General features: G+C 44.4%; 1 protein-coding gene across 2 annotated transcripts in view; it reads right to left on the bottom strand.

Annotated features, from left to right (window-relative positions):
- Nucleotides 1-14126, bottom strand: part of ttll4.L (tubulin tyrosine ligase like 4 L homeolog) — a 32646-nt gene that overhangs the window by 12901 nt on the left and 5619 nt on the right. The window contains exons 4-6 of one of the 2 annotated variants that reach the window (XM_018235711.2): nucleotides 14034-14097; nucleotides 13550-13674; nucleotides 634-744 (exon numbers count right to left, since the gene is read on the bottom strand). In XM_018235711.2, the coding sequence (XP_018091200.1) occupies nucleotides 634-744; nucleotides 13550-13674; nucleotides 14034-14097 (300 nt within the window). Of the gene's footprint in view, nucleotides 1-633; nucleotides 745-13549; nucleotides 13679-14033; nucleotides 14098-14126 lie in introns of both variants that reach the window. The other variant, XM_018235712.2, reaches the window with a different exon arrangement.

The raw sequence follows: 14126 nt of genomic DNA, 5'->3' as shown, positions 1-14126 counted from the left end.
GGAGCCATTGCACACTGGGCATTTTGTTGCCTATGGGAAATCAGCACTGCCCCACGCAACAAAGTTCCCAAAAATACCTTTGCGCAGTGGTTAATGTTAACTGTATGGGTAAAACATTCACACAATTGCTTGAAATGGCAACTTCAGCAGGAAAGGAAATTTCCTGTAGGCAACAAAGTGACCTGAGTGCCCTAACCTAGCTACTTATAGGGCAGTTAGTAAGCAAAACAATGCTCAGTTATGGCTTAATACAGAATGTATATTTGGTATAAGTTTAATTTATTTTACTCATGTTTAGAAAACTTGTACACTGGTATATACTGCCTCTTAAAAATGCAGTGCCTCTGGCAGCATCAAGTAGGATCAATGGGAAAAAAATGTAATAGGGGCCTCCCACATTACTATGACATCTATAGGTAAACACCTATTTAGGGAGCAGCAGTCCTCACTGCAAAGTGTAGCTCCCTGCCTTTAAGGGTGGCAGAATGACAGAAGATGCACCATACTGGGCGGCCAGTGTAGGTCAGATTTTGGTCTGTATAAAAGAATGAAGGTGGATGTTGAAACAGTGGTGTCTGATAGGGCCAGAACAGATTTATTTACACGTTCCAGGCCAGCAGCTTTGTCACTCACTTTTTGTGATGCGAAAGTGAGACTGTGCAATAGCGTGCTTCACAACATTCGGGGTTACATTGCTCATTTTCCATTTAAGTAGCTTCCTCTGTGCCCACGGTAACCGCTCCACTATAAAAGAAAGCAAATATTTTTAGGTATAAATAATTTAGGGATGTACCAAATCCACTATTTTGGATTCAGCCGAACCCCCGAATCCTTGGTGAAAGATTCGGGCAATTACCGAGCTGAATCCTAATTTGCATATGCAAATTAGGGGTGGGAAGGGGAAAACATTTTTACTTCCTTGTTTTGTGACAGTCACGCAAATCGATTTCCCTTCCCGTCCCTAATTTGCATATGCAAATTAAGATTCGGATTTAGTTCCGCCTGGCAGAAATAATTATATAAAAATAATAAAAAATAAACAAATAAATAAATAAATATATATATATATATAATCAAACAGAATGGAATGCACAACCATTAGTATGCAGAAACCTGGGTGCTAGTCTGAGAAGTATGTAGACAAAATGCAGGGATTGACAGCACTCCAAGGAAATACATCAAGTCAATAATTCAAATGAAAGTGGAGATTTATTGGTGATCCAACGTTTCGGCTCCGCACAGAAGCCTTCGTCAGGGAAAGAAAAGCAATGCACAAGTGTTTGGGGGTTTAAATAGGGTAAAAAATGGCTCCAAGACACCTGTATACGATGCCTGTCACTCATCGTTTGTTATGCAAAGCAGTATATACATGTGGATACAAAGGCAAATGTTGTTATCCATGTTAGGTATGCCCCTTTGTATGGGAGAGTTCTGCTTATACACAGGGTGCGTCCTACCGTTACCCCACTCTGTCACATTATTCTGATGTGTAGCGAGCTACCCGTCCTATGCCCTGTATAGATGGGCTGGAAATGCATCACAAACCTACCATCGGCCGGAACAATCCTGATTTTTGTGGGAAATGGTGTGGGATTCTTAACAGATGCTCATTTGACCTAATACTTTTGGTGGTTGAACAGGTGGGGAAGGAGCTCTCGGCTATTAAAACAGATATAGGTCGACTAGAAGAACAGTACCTAGAGACCCTTAAGTCAGACAATACCAATGACTGGTTAAATAAACTATCCTATACAGTGGACAAATATAAGAGAGACCTGACAATATTTAAGCAAAACAAGCTAACAAAAGTCTCAGACGACTATAAGACGAAACGGGTTTATGGTTGGTTAATGGGACGCAGATCTGACAACTCTAGAGCTAGATTTCCCAGACGACGACATCTCCCCAAATCCCTACACACAGTGGACAGCTCTGACCAATCCACTGACTCTGATACAGCAAACGACACTAGTTCTGCCAAACCTTTTTTAGGGGTAAAAACACGATCCAGAAAAGGGAATACGGCAGAGGGAGGAGGAGACGAAGTACTAGACGCGGTGGCCATAAATCCAAAGGGAAAACCCCCCAGGGGCAAGAGAGTGTAATATTTAATTTGAGTAAACACATTTTAACCCCAGGTGAAATATCTCTTCTCTCTAAAGGTCTGTCTTTTGTCCCCACCAATACCCCTGACACTATGGAACTATTGGTGGACGTGCATAGATTCCAACGCAAGCTTAAACTAAAGGAACACTTTAAAGATGCCCCTGCCCAGGTGAGGCCACTATTTAAAAGTAGAAGCTCCTTTGAACCCACAAATACACCCGCACCCATCAAAACCTTTGGGAGCATCCTTACTTCCGACATAAGAAAGGGATGGGGTAAGGTCAATACACAAAACAACCTTAATTCGGCAGAACGCTCTGCCATTAAATCCCTCAAAGCTGACAACAATTTAGTTGTAAGGCCCGCTGACAAGGGGGGGTCCATTGTGTTATTGGACTACTCCTATTACAGGGAGGAATTACTTGGACAGCTGGGGGACACCAGCATGTATAAACTATTGCCAAATGACCTCACTCATACTTTTAAAAGGGAAATAGATGAGTTTCTGACACTGGGGAGAAATGCTGGATGGATTGACAATGATACGAATAGCTACTTGACCATTGACTACCCCCGTACGCCTATTATTTATACATTACCAAAAGTACACAAGTCCTTATCCTCCCCACCTGGCAGACCCATAATATCAGCAGTTGGCTCTCTATACCAACCAATTTCCACTTTCGTTGACCACCACCTGCAACCATTGGTCCACGCAATGCCCTCCTATACACAAGATTCTAGTCACGTCATCAGGAGACTAAAGGAACTGGGGGATATACCCACCAAATGCATACTTGCCACAATGGACGTAAAAAGTCTCCATACAGTGATACCACATGACCAAGGAATTGTATCCTGCAGGAAGGCACTGCTATCTACACCACCTGGAACAGTACCCATAGAATTCTTACTGCATCTGTTAGAACTCACCCTCACCAGGAACTTTTTTAGATTTGAGAACTCTTTTTATCTACAAGTGGCTGGGACCGCAATGGGCAGTGCCCTCGCACCCTCATATGCCAACTTGTTTATGTTGGACTTTGAGAACACCCACATAATTCCACGACTGGGGAACTCCATATTGATATACTTTCGTTATATTGACGATCTGTTCTTCATTTGGACAGATACAGAACCAGCACTGTTGGCATATCATCAGCACTTGAACAGTTTGGACACACCAATCAAACTCACCTTGAATTATGATATGACAAATATTGATTTTCTTGACCTAAACATTTTTATCCTGGACTCCAAACTGGAGACTAGACTATACAGGAAACCCACGGATCGGAATTCAATACTGCACGCTGCCAGCAACCATCCACCGTCAACAATTAGAGGCATCCCTTACTCGCAGTTCCTCAGGGTGATCCGTAACAACAGTACAAAGAACACAACAGAGACACAATTACAGGAAATGTTTATTCGGTTCAAGGAGAGGGGATATTCGGATGACCTCCTTCAGGGGCAATTAAACAGAGCGCGTCAGAACTCACAATCCGACCTCCTGACAAATGTACACAGAAAAAAATCATCAGCTAACCCCTTGATATTCACTACAACATTTTCTTCAGCCTCACGACAACTTTCATCCAGCATCAGAGAACATTGGCCCATGCTGAGTATGGACGATTCGCGGTCTCTCCATTTAGCACCAAGGCCCATGATGGGATACAAGAGAGACAAAAGCTTAAGGGACTTATTGGTCCGCACAGATTTCAAGGGACATGATCATAAAGAAACCAATTGGCTAACACAGAATAAAAAGCTGGGATGTTATAAATGCCCGAATTGTGTGACGTGTAGATGCCTGTTAATTGGACCTGATTTTCCACACCCCCATACTGGCAAAAGGTTCAAAATCCATCACAGACTTACCTGTACCTCATCTTATCTTATATACATCATTACTTGCCCATGTGGACTATATTACGTGGGAAAAACTTGTACGACTTTAAGGGAGAGAATAGCAAACCATCGGTCTGCCATCAGCAGGGCTCTTAAAGAGGGTAAGGCTCTACAACCAGTGGCAAAACATTTTCTCAATAAAGGACACTCTCTCCCTACATTCAGGTGCATGGCAATTGACCATCAACCCCCCTTGGTAAGAGGGGGTGATAGGGACCAGGCCCTACTGAGAATGGAGTCCCGCTGGATTTTGAAACTGGACACAGTTGCTCCCCGAGGTCTCAATGAGACCCTGCCTTTGGGTTGCTTTTTGTGAAACAATATTGACTTTTACTACCTTGTATCCTGTTTTGTTGCCATATAGCTTGCTACAAATGTTGCTTTTTTGTCCAATTATGTTTATTGTCATTTTGGTTTACCCATTTGTCCTCCCCTTCTTATGTAAACACAGCGCAGTTCACTCTGACTATATGCATCTGTTATGTATCCATATTTGCCCTGTCTGTCTGTTCCACTGATGACCACTGGGAGGTTAATTGGCTTAAGGACGCGGTGGTGCTTTAGTCAGTTCCCCTAACATAACTCTGCATGGCCCTAACGTGTTAGTACTACCCTGCCCTGCATGTGGGTCCCTATACCAAGGTGAGCTGAGCACAAGTAGTACGAAGGCCGGTGGCACCCATGTAACCCTAATGATGCGGCTGGGTAGAACCGCTGGCAGTAGGCAGCCGTTGGTTTGAGTGACTGCACACTCCGCAAAAACCCTCCGCTAACATTCGCCCACAAGCGCTGTCCCTGCTGGCTCCCCTTTGCGGTTGCTAGCAGTTGAGTGCTCGGCGACGGACATGGGTTGCCTAGCAACGGTACAACACCGCTCACTGTGGGTTAGTGGTGCATTTCCAGCCCATCTATACAGGGCATAGGACGGGTAGCTCGCTACACATCAGAATAATGTGACAGAGTGGGGTAACAGTAGGACGCACCCTGTGTATAAGCAGAACTCTCCCATACAAAGGGGCATACCTAACATGGATAACAACATTTGCCTTTGTATCCACATGTATATACTGCTTTGCATAACAAACGATGAGTGACAGGCATCGTATACAGGTGTCTTGGAGCCATTTTTTACCCTATTTAAACCCCCAAACACTTGTGCATTGCTTTTCTTTCCCTGACGAAGGCTTCTGTGCGGAGCCGAAACGTTGGATCACCAATAAATCTCCACTTTCATTTGAATTATTGACTTGATGTATTTCCTTGGAGTGCTGTCAATCCCTGCATTTTGTGTATAATATATATACCTCCCAAAACCCCCATGGCCCTGTCACCCACTCTTGGCAACCCTTTGCTCAGTATCACTCTCGACACTGCTGAGCAAATTTAAATATAACCCAGGAGCTGGAGGGGAAAGCAAGAAGAGGTATGGCTGACAGATAGCTAGATACGATTGTTATCCGTCCCTTGGCTCAAAACCCTGCATGTCAGAGTATAGAGTTTCTTTACTGCTGTGGAGATTAATTGTCAGACGGTCCCTAACTGCTGGGCAGGGAAACAATCATACTTGCAGGGGGGAGATGTTTATATATTTTATATCTTTTATATATCTGGAAGAGTCTATTTCCTATGACGGACGAATGGCTAGTTTCAGAGGGTCGATATTTGTTACCCCCGCCCTCTATGACGCCATAACGCTATAGGGCCCAAGGCAGGATGGACTATAAGGGCTAATGGTCAACTGTGGACAATGGTCACTCATATAACTTATACTAGGCTATACAAATAAATGATCTTTATTTGTATAGCCTAGTAGACTTCTTACTTAGAAGAGTGTCAGCATGTCTCTTATGCCCTTTTGCAGAAGTGTTGCTCAATAGCTGGCTTTACTACAATAGCTATGTTTAGCCAACAGATGTTTAAGAGGCTGTGGACAGTTGGAACCAGAAAACTCTTATGTTGCAAAACTGCACATTTTACAGGAATGTATAAATGTGTATGCCGGTAAGTCTCCTCGCCAGACCATGTATGGTATTTCTGTGTACCCCTTGTCACAATTACTGTAAATGCCTTCTGAAAGCTATATAACGCTTGGACCAAGAGGTGTGTCTTTGGTAAGTCCTTGGGTGACATTCTGTGTATTACTCCAAAAGCTTACCCAGACAAAACTGTTATGTTGTATTCTGCATGAATAAATTGCCTGACTATTACTAAAGGTTTTCCTTTACTGAGTTTTGTCTTACACGAGGTCAAAATGGTACTACTAAAATACCACCAGAGACCCTGTCTTACTTCCCAGTCATGCAGAACTCAAGCAGCTTTGTTTTTTTCCCTGTAGAGTAGTTGGTGACTTTGTAAAGATTTGTATTGGATTTTATTTGTTTTCAACTCCAGCTGCAGGGACAAAGATCATGGAGCCAGATTTAAACGGATTTAAACGGATAAACTGGCATTCTATTTACAGGATTTTTTGCTGCAGTCACTGGTTCTGCAGAGTTGGAGAAAGTTTGTATTAAACAATACAAACACTATAACATCCACATTAGATTACATGACAACACAGGACCCAATGCAGTCTGTATATTCTGATTATTAATCAATCAGTCTTGCTCTCTCGGCTTCTGGCAGATATTATTTGACTTGTGCGGTTTTTGCTTTCTTTATTCAGAATGACCTGTACAAAAATATATGTGGAATCATACTCCAATCAGCATAATTTGTTTAGTAAAACCAGCATGGGGTCAGAGACCTCATAAAGGTAAGGTGTCTACACGCTGTGCTTATTCCAATCAGTTTGTACCAAAGATATTGCTATAATAACTTATTAATAACTGAATAATAACCAATAAGATAGCAGAACAATAACAGAAGGATTATTCCCACCTAGACCAAATGGTCAACAATTCTTATAAGGACGGGAAGACGTGTCCCCCTATTGACTACAGAGAAACAGATTTAATGGTGAGTATCAAAAATCTTGTTTTCTCTCATCTCTGGGGGACACAGGGACTTAGCCGCCCCAGAATAATGGGTGGGAATGATTAGAATTGTATTGACACAGAGTGCAGTACTTTATGGACAAACACTGCCTCGGCTGAGGAGTACGGGTCAAGGTTGTAAAATTTTGTGAATGTGTGAACAGAGGACCAGGTAGCCGCTTTGTAAATCTGCTCCACTGAGGCAGAGTTGCACCACGCTCAGGAAGCTCCTACTGCTTTCGTCGAGTCAGCTTGCACATTTACTGGTGGAGTATTCCGTTTACGAATGACATCTTCGGATAGCCCTTGTTTTCACCAGATGGCTGTTTCAACAGCCCCCCCGTCAAAAGGAATAGACCCAGGTTGTGGTGGGCTATTCGACCTTGAAGCAGTGGGTCTGCTCTGGGAGTCAATCGTATCAGTTGATCTATCGACATGTCCTGTAGATCTGAGAACCATGTCTGTTGGATCCCGGCAGCGGGCAAGTACCTTGGGATTTTCCAATTGGTTCTGGACGCCATCAGATCTATCTGTGGACGCCCCCAGTGATGAAAGAGTTTGGCAAAGACGTCTGGGTGCAATTCAAATTCTCCTGCGTCTAAGCGATTTCGTTTTTGAGGTAATCGGCTTTTGTGTTGGATACCCCAGGGATGTGGATTGCAGACAGACTCACCTTGTTGACTTCCGCCCAGTAAAGGATTTGTTGAGCCTCTGCTAGGGCCGATTTTCTGCCGTGCCAATTTATGTATACCACATTGGTAGCGTTGTTGCTTTGTATCTGTACTGGTCTAGTTTGATCTGGTCTAGTCCTCCTTTCCAAACTGCCAGAATGTTCGCCTGTAGGGAACGCAAGTGCATCTGTGCAAATTGTATTGCCTCGATTGCGGAGACCATGACCCCTAGCACTCTCATTGCTGCATGGATTGTCGTTTTCTGCTTGTGAAGCAGTCGTTTGACCCGCTCTCTGAGACTTCTCTGTTTTTCATCTGGAAGGGAAACTGAGGATTGTGTTGAATTCTAGTCCTAGGAAGGACATCTGGTGACTGGGTTGCAAGTTGGATTTGGATTCATGGTCCATTCAAAACTCTGGAGCAGTTCTGTCGCTAACCGGAGATCCTCTGTTGCTTTCTCCACCGTTCTGGCTTTTATAAGTAGGTCGTCTAAGTAGGGTGTAATCGATATCCCTTGCAAACGTAGCATTGCCGCCGATAGAGCCATCAGTTTGGTGAAAACTCGGGGAGCTGCTGATGGTAATGTTTGTTTGCAAATTAACATGGAGATATGCGTCCTTTAGTTGAACTTGTTCTATTCCCCTGATTACCACAGGTAAAGTTTCCATTTTGAATCTGACCGATCGGACAAATTTGTTTAAGAGTTTGAGGTCCAGCATGGGACTGAATGTCCTTCTTCGGTACTGTGAAGAGATTTGAGTAAAATCCTGAGAATCTCTCTTGTGAGAGGACTTGTACTATTACTCCCGATCCCTCCATGCTGGAGATGCAGTCTAGAAAGGCCTGGGCCTTGATGATGTTGGAGGGGACTGTGGACATGAAGAATTTGTTGGGGGGGGGGGGGAATAGTGAAGAAGTCATTGTGAAAGCCCTCTAATACTCTTTGACTAAGGCATCTGAAGAGAGGCGGATTCATGCCTCCCGGAATCGCAGTAACTTGCCCCCTATTTGTTCTAGGGATGCCCCGAATCCAGGATTCAGTTCGGGATTCGGCCTTTTTCAGCAGGATTCGGATTTGGCCGAATCCTTCTGCCCAGCCGGACCAAATCCGAATCCTAATTTGCATATGAAAATTAGGGGTGGGGAGGGAAATCACGTGACTTTTTGTCAGAAAACAAGGAAGTAAAAAAAAAACATAATGCCCCTTCCCATCCCTAATTTGCATATGCAAATTAGGGTTCGGATTCGGTTCAATATTTGGCCGAATCTTTAGCAAAGAATTAGTGGATTTGGCGCATCCCTAATTTGTTCCCTTGATTCCGGAGGGAGTGCCCATTCAGGCCTTTGTCGATTTGTAGGCTTGCTGTGGGACTTGTTATTCTTCCATAATGCTTGTCCCCTGTCACTTGGTTGGAGCAAAAGTGTGATCTTTGCGATGAATTGCTTCTTCAAGGAAAACGACTGCTCTGGCCTTGAAAAAACCATCCTCGTCTGTAGGTAGTGGTTCTTCTACTTTTTGATTGGGGAAGGAAGGTGCTCTTCCTCCCTGTCGCTTGAGAAATGACTTTTTCTAATTCTTCGCCAAATAACCGTTGTCCCTTGAATGGGAGTGATGTAATCGATTTCTTGGAGCGGAGATCTGCCGATCAACTTTTAAGCCACATGGTCTGCCTTGCTGCTATTGAAAGGGATGAGGTCCTAGCTGTGGCTTGAGACGCATCTAATGTAGCGTTGCATATATATGCTGATGCGTCAACAATGGAGAGAATGGATGAAATGAGGTTGATCTAGGAACTACCTCCTGTATCTCTCTGAGGAGGGTCTCTGCCCAAGCTTGTATGGCTCTGGAAACCCACACCGAAGCCAATAGTGGTCGTAATGCCGACTCAGATGCTGAATAAATTGCTCTAAGGGTACTTTCCATCCACCTGTCGGTCGGATCTTTAAATACTGCGGCATCAGTAACCGGCAATGCAGTAGATTTAGACAATCGTGATACTGGTGCATCTACTACAAGAGGATTAGATAATTTGTTCATAAATTCTTTTGGAAACTGATAAGACATGGAAAATTTCTTGGTGGCTTGAAACTTCCGTTCTGGGAAGTTCCACTCCTCTTGTATTAAGTTAGTCAGCTGATCATGTGCCGAAAAGCATGTTGCAGATTTGTGTTGCCTTTTGAACAGGCCTGTGGTCTGGCTCTTCTCTTCCTGTGTTTGCTTAATATTGAGTATGTCAAGTAGTCCCTTAATAATGCAGTCGATATCATGTTGTGCTTCTTTATCTTTGTTCTCCCCTTGGGTCTCTTCCTCCTCTGATGATGCATCTGATGGAGGGAGTTCCCCTTCTGACTGGGAAGTTTTGATCTGCTGATGAGACATCCAAAATGTTATGTGGAGCATCAATCTTAGGGCTGTCTGCTCTATTGCGCTTGCCTGTGTGCTTGTGGCTCAGTTTGGATAATACCTTGCCCAGATTATCAGCAATGGCTGGAAGTTCATGCAGAGAGCCAGGGATTGGGATAGTTGAATGCCCCAAAGTGGTGCTGGGACCTCTTGTGAGGCATTTCCTCCTGTGCTCTGGGACGTGCCCTGCGAGTCTAGATTCCCTGACTGAGGGATACCTTGCTTGGGGATGTGCACCTGAATGGGAGGCGTACTCTGTTCCCCCAAGCAGGCTCTGCATAGTGGCTTGCCCTGGCTCCCAGAAAACTTTTTTGACATTTTTTGCAGGCAAAGTAAGTTATATGCGCTGCTGCTGGGGCTTTTCCCTCTGCCCTAGGGAATAAACCCCACGTCTTACCTTCTGCCATCTCACAGTGTGGTACTGTGGAATAAGCAGGTGTGTAGAATATGGCTGCTGCCCCTCTTTCACTCTCCCTGCATTTCTGTGCTGTGAGTTGAATCATCCGAAAGTATTAGTGCTGCTGAGAGCTGTCTGTGAAGCTTGTGGCAGTAAATGGCGTGGTATTAGGGGGCGGTGCGGACTCCTTACTTTCGCGTCTGTGAGCATTCAAGATGGCGCCTGCTTGGTGCGCTTATCATGAGGCTGTTCCTTAACTAAGATGGCACCTCGTGCCTGTGCCCTTCCCCCTGCGGCCGTGCTCCAGACTCTCCTCCAGCGTGCCTTCTAGAGGGAGTCGCACCTACCGCAGGGGTCATGGGGCTGCCTGTTTCAGGGGCGATGTGAGACACACCAACGCTGCTCTCACCTGGGACCCGGGACTGCCTTCGGTAAGAGACACTCTGTACTGATGGAGGGGCAGAAGCGAGAAGTTGAGAGTGGTGAGGTGGCCCTGCACTCACGATTGTGCTGGAGTCTAGTCAACCTAGAGGCTACGAGCGTGAGAGAGAGGGAACCTTCCCCCTTACCTGTGGGTACCGTTTACTTGGCGTGGTCCTCTCTGCTTGGCCTCAATATCCACAGGTCAGACCTTCTGTTTCCTGTGGGAAGCAGGGTATGTCCGAGGGGGCACCTTCAGCCTTTTCTGGACTGTGATTTTTGGCCCCGGTGGAATTCCCTCATAGGGGGCCACTCTCCAGGATGCAAGGGGTTTCTCATACTCCTGGGTTGCCCCGATCATCCAGGTGTGTTAATATTAGAAGAATCTTCTCTATGAGAGGTTTGTCCATCCTGCCGGGAGCAGGACACTTAGAAAACTGATTGGAATAAGCACATTGTGTGGGGTTAAGATGGACATGCCGCTTTTGAATAATTGACAAGTGTCCTGCCTCCTGGAGGCACAGTGACCTAGGGTCTCCGTGTCCCCCAGAGACGACAGAGAAAACTTGGCTTTTAAAATTTTCACATAAATGGCTTCTCTGACCCCTCTTTTGAACCAATCCTCCTCCCTGTCCAGAATTTGAACTTGGCAGTTTTCAAACATGTATCCCTTCCTTTACATTACAGCGGAGCCCTGACGTTTGTGTAACGGTTTAGTTTTTCCCACATACAAGTCGAAGCACTCCTCGCTGCACTGCATGCACACTGTTACTCTTCTTATATTTAGGTATTGGGACTTTTGGATGAACCAGTTGCTGCCTCAGTGTATTGCTGGGTTTAAAGAAGACCAGGATGCAGTATTTATTAAAGATTCTTCTAAGTTTTTCTGACACCCCAGAAATATATGGGAAGAGCAAGTTCATCCGTCTGTCCTGCTTTCCACCTTCACTTGTAGTTTTGGTGTTGTTCTTTCTCCCAGTTTGAACAAGGGCCCCTGTGATGTGTTTCAAGTCTTTTGCCTAAGCCTCTGTACTGTGGGGCATTGTATCTGCTGTGTGTTGTATGCCAGTGTGCTATCTTGCATATCTTCACCTGTAACCTTGATGTGGTGGTCCACTGTTGATGTGTTCAGTGAAAGTCTGTACCGTGTGTGTGTGTGTGTGTGTGTGTGTGTGTGTGTGTGTGTGTGTGTGTGTGTGTGTGTGTGTGTGTGTGTGTGTGTGTGTGTGTGTGTGTGTGTGTGTGTGTGTGTGTGTGTGTGTGGTGTGTGTGTGTGTGTGTGTGTGTGTGTGTGTGTGTGTGTGTGTGTGTGTGTGTGTGTGTGTGTGTGTGTGTGTGTGTGTGTGTGTGTGTGTGTGTGTGTCACATATCTGAACCAGGGTGTTGTCTTGTAGCAACAGTTTTTTCAGTGTTTCAATTGCCTCTGTAATGAGTATGCATGTAAAAAGTGAAGATTATAGGAACCCTTGGACTTTGCTTGTAAAATCCTGTGAGTTCTTGATGTGATGCTCTGTTTCCAACCAAAGGGACTAGGATGTTGGCTAGATATATGGCCAAGTTGTAGGTCACAGAGTTAATGCTGGCAAATTGGTCTAAGAGGGGCCCCTTCCGTATGTATTTCAGGAAGTCCATATATACACGGAGGGGTTTCAACAGGGTAGAGGCAATGATATGTAGCCCGATCAATAGCTTTGTCTTTTTGCAACGGTTTTAAGGGGTCTATGACCTTTTTCCTGTATCTGTTGGTTGGTCCCCTCTTACAGCTTCATGTGTGTGGTTAGAAGCATGGTCACCTTGACATGGTAATCCCATGTAGTAAATACAACTGTGCATCTTTTTTTATCAGTGGGCAGGACAGTGACATTTGGTGCTTTTTTGAGGGATGTCAGAGCCATCCTTTCCTGTAATGTGAAGTTTGAGTTTGGCATTGGCTAGGGCTGCAGGCACTTTAGAGCAAAGCTATTTAGCTTCATTTTGCGGTACTTTGTTGTTATGGATTAAGGGCTCCAGTGGCTGCGATAATATCTACTACTGGGATGGTTTTGGGAGCAACTGCAAACTTCAAACCCTTGACTAGGACTTCCATCTCAGGCTGGGTAAGAACCCTGTCAGAAAGATTCTTTACCCACTTTTCCTTGGTCCCCTCCAAGTTAATTTCTCCTCTTTTTGGCTGTTCCCAGAACGGCATGTCACATGCTTTTAGCACCTTTCCCTGGATGGTTTTATAACACCTCATAGGTCCAATCATGCTAATACAATCAACACCTTACCGCCGTGAGGTCTCTGATGCCATGCTGTTTTTACTAAACAGATCATGCTGATTGGAGCAAGATTCCAGAGTATATAACTACAAATATTTTTGTACAGGTCATTCTGAATTACGAAAGAGTCAAATGACTATCGAAACTTCAAGGAAAAGAAAATACAGCAAATACAGTTGATTTGACTTATTACAATATATATACCATAACCTTGATGAATGAGAACCTTCAAACACATACACCAACTGTAATTGTATTAGATTCTTTTAAGAGTAGGTTCAACCTGCAGCTCCCCATTAAAAGTCTGCTGCTCTGTGTGACCTATCACTGGTAGACATAGAGGCACAAAAAACGCTCTCAGATTAGCAAGGCTACATAATCAAAATACTGTGCAACCGTACCTTTTTCTTCTTGAGTGCCAAAGTATAATGTTGGTTGAACATTGGGAAAGAGACTCTTGGTGAAAGCAGGTTTCACTGTGCCATCCTTTTCTGCAGACATCTGGCCTATGGACTCATCACTTTGCCTTCCAATAAATACAATAATTACATAGAAGATATACATCATTAACAATTTGTCATCCACCTCATCCAATGTGGAGCATAAAGCAGGTGGTTATGTAGAAAAACAAACTAAATCTGACCTGGCACAATAACCCAAAGCAACCAAATCAGATGCAGTAGAATAGCACATATCAATGGGCTGTATAGTACTTTTCTCCAAAATGAACATCTGAACATACTTCAGATTATACTTTCCCAGTCTACTAAGACACATCAAACCCCTCCCACACCAGCTGCAGCCTGATAGATAAGGAGAAGCTCATTATACAAAAGGCACACTTGTCATATGCAGACATGGCCACATAAAATAAATGCACTTTACCTGGCTTGTGAAATGGATGATGCAGCAGAGGGGATTCTGGCTGAATTAATTTGGTCCACACTGCCTGTGTCACAAATCAAAATTAAATATGTT

This window comes from Xenopus laevis, chromosome 9_10L (assembly GCF_017654675.1).
Source record: "Xenopus laevis strain J_2021 chromosome 9_10L, Xenopus_laevis_v10.1, whole genome shotgun sequence".
NCBI classification, from domain to species: Eukaryota; Metazoa; Chordata; class Amphibia; order Anura; family Pipidae; genus Xenopus; species Xenopus laevis.
The sequence above is the reverse complement of the archived record's forward strand: the minus strand, read 5'-3'. Positions and strand labels throughout refer to the sequence as shown.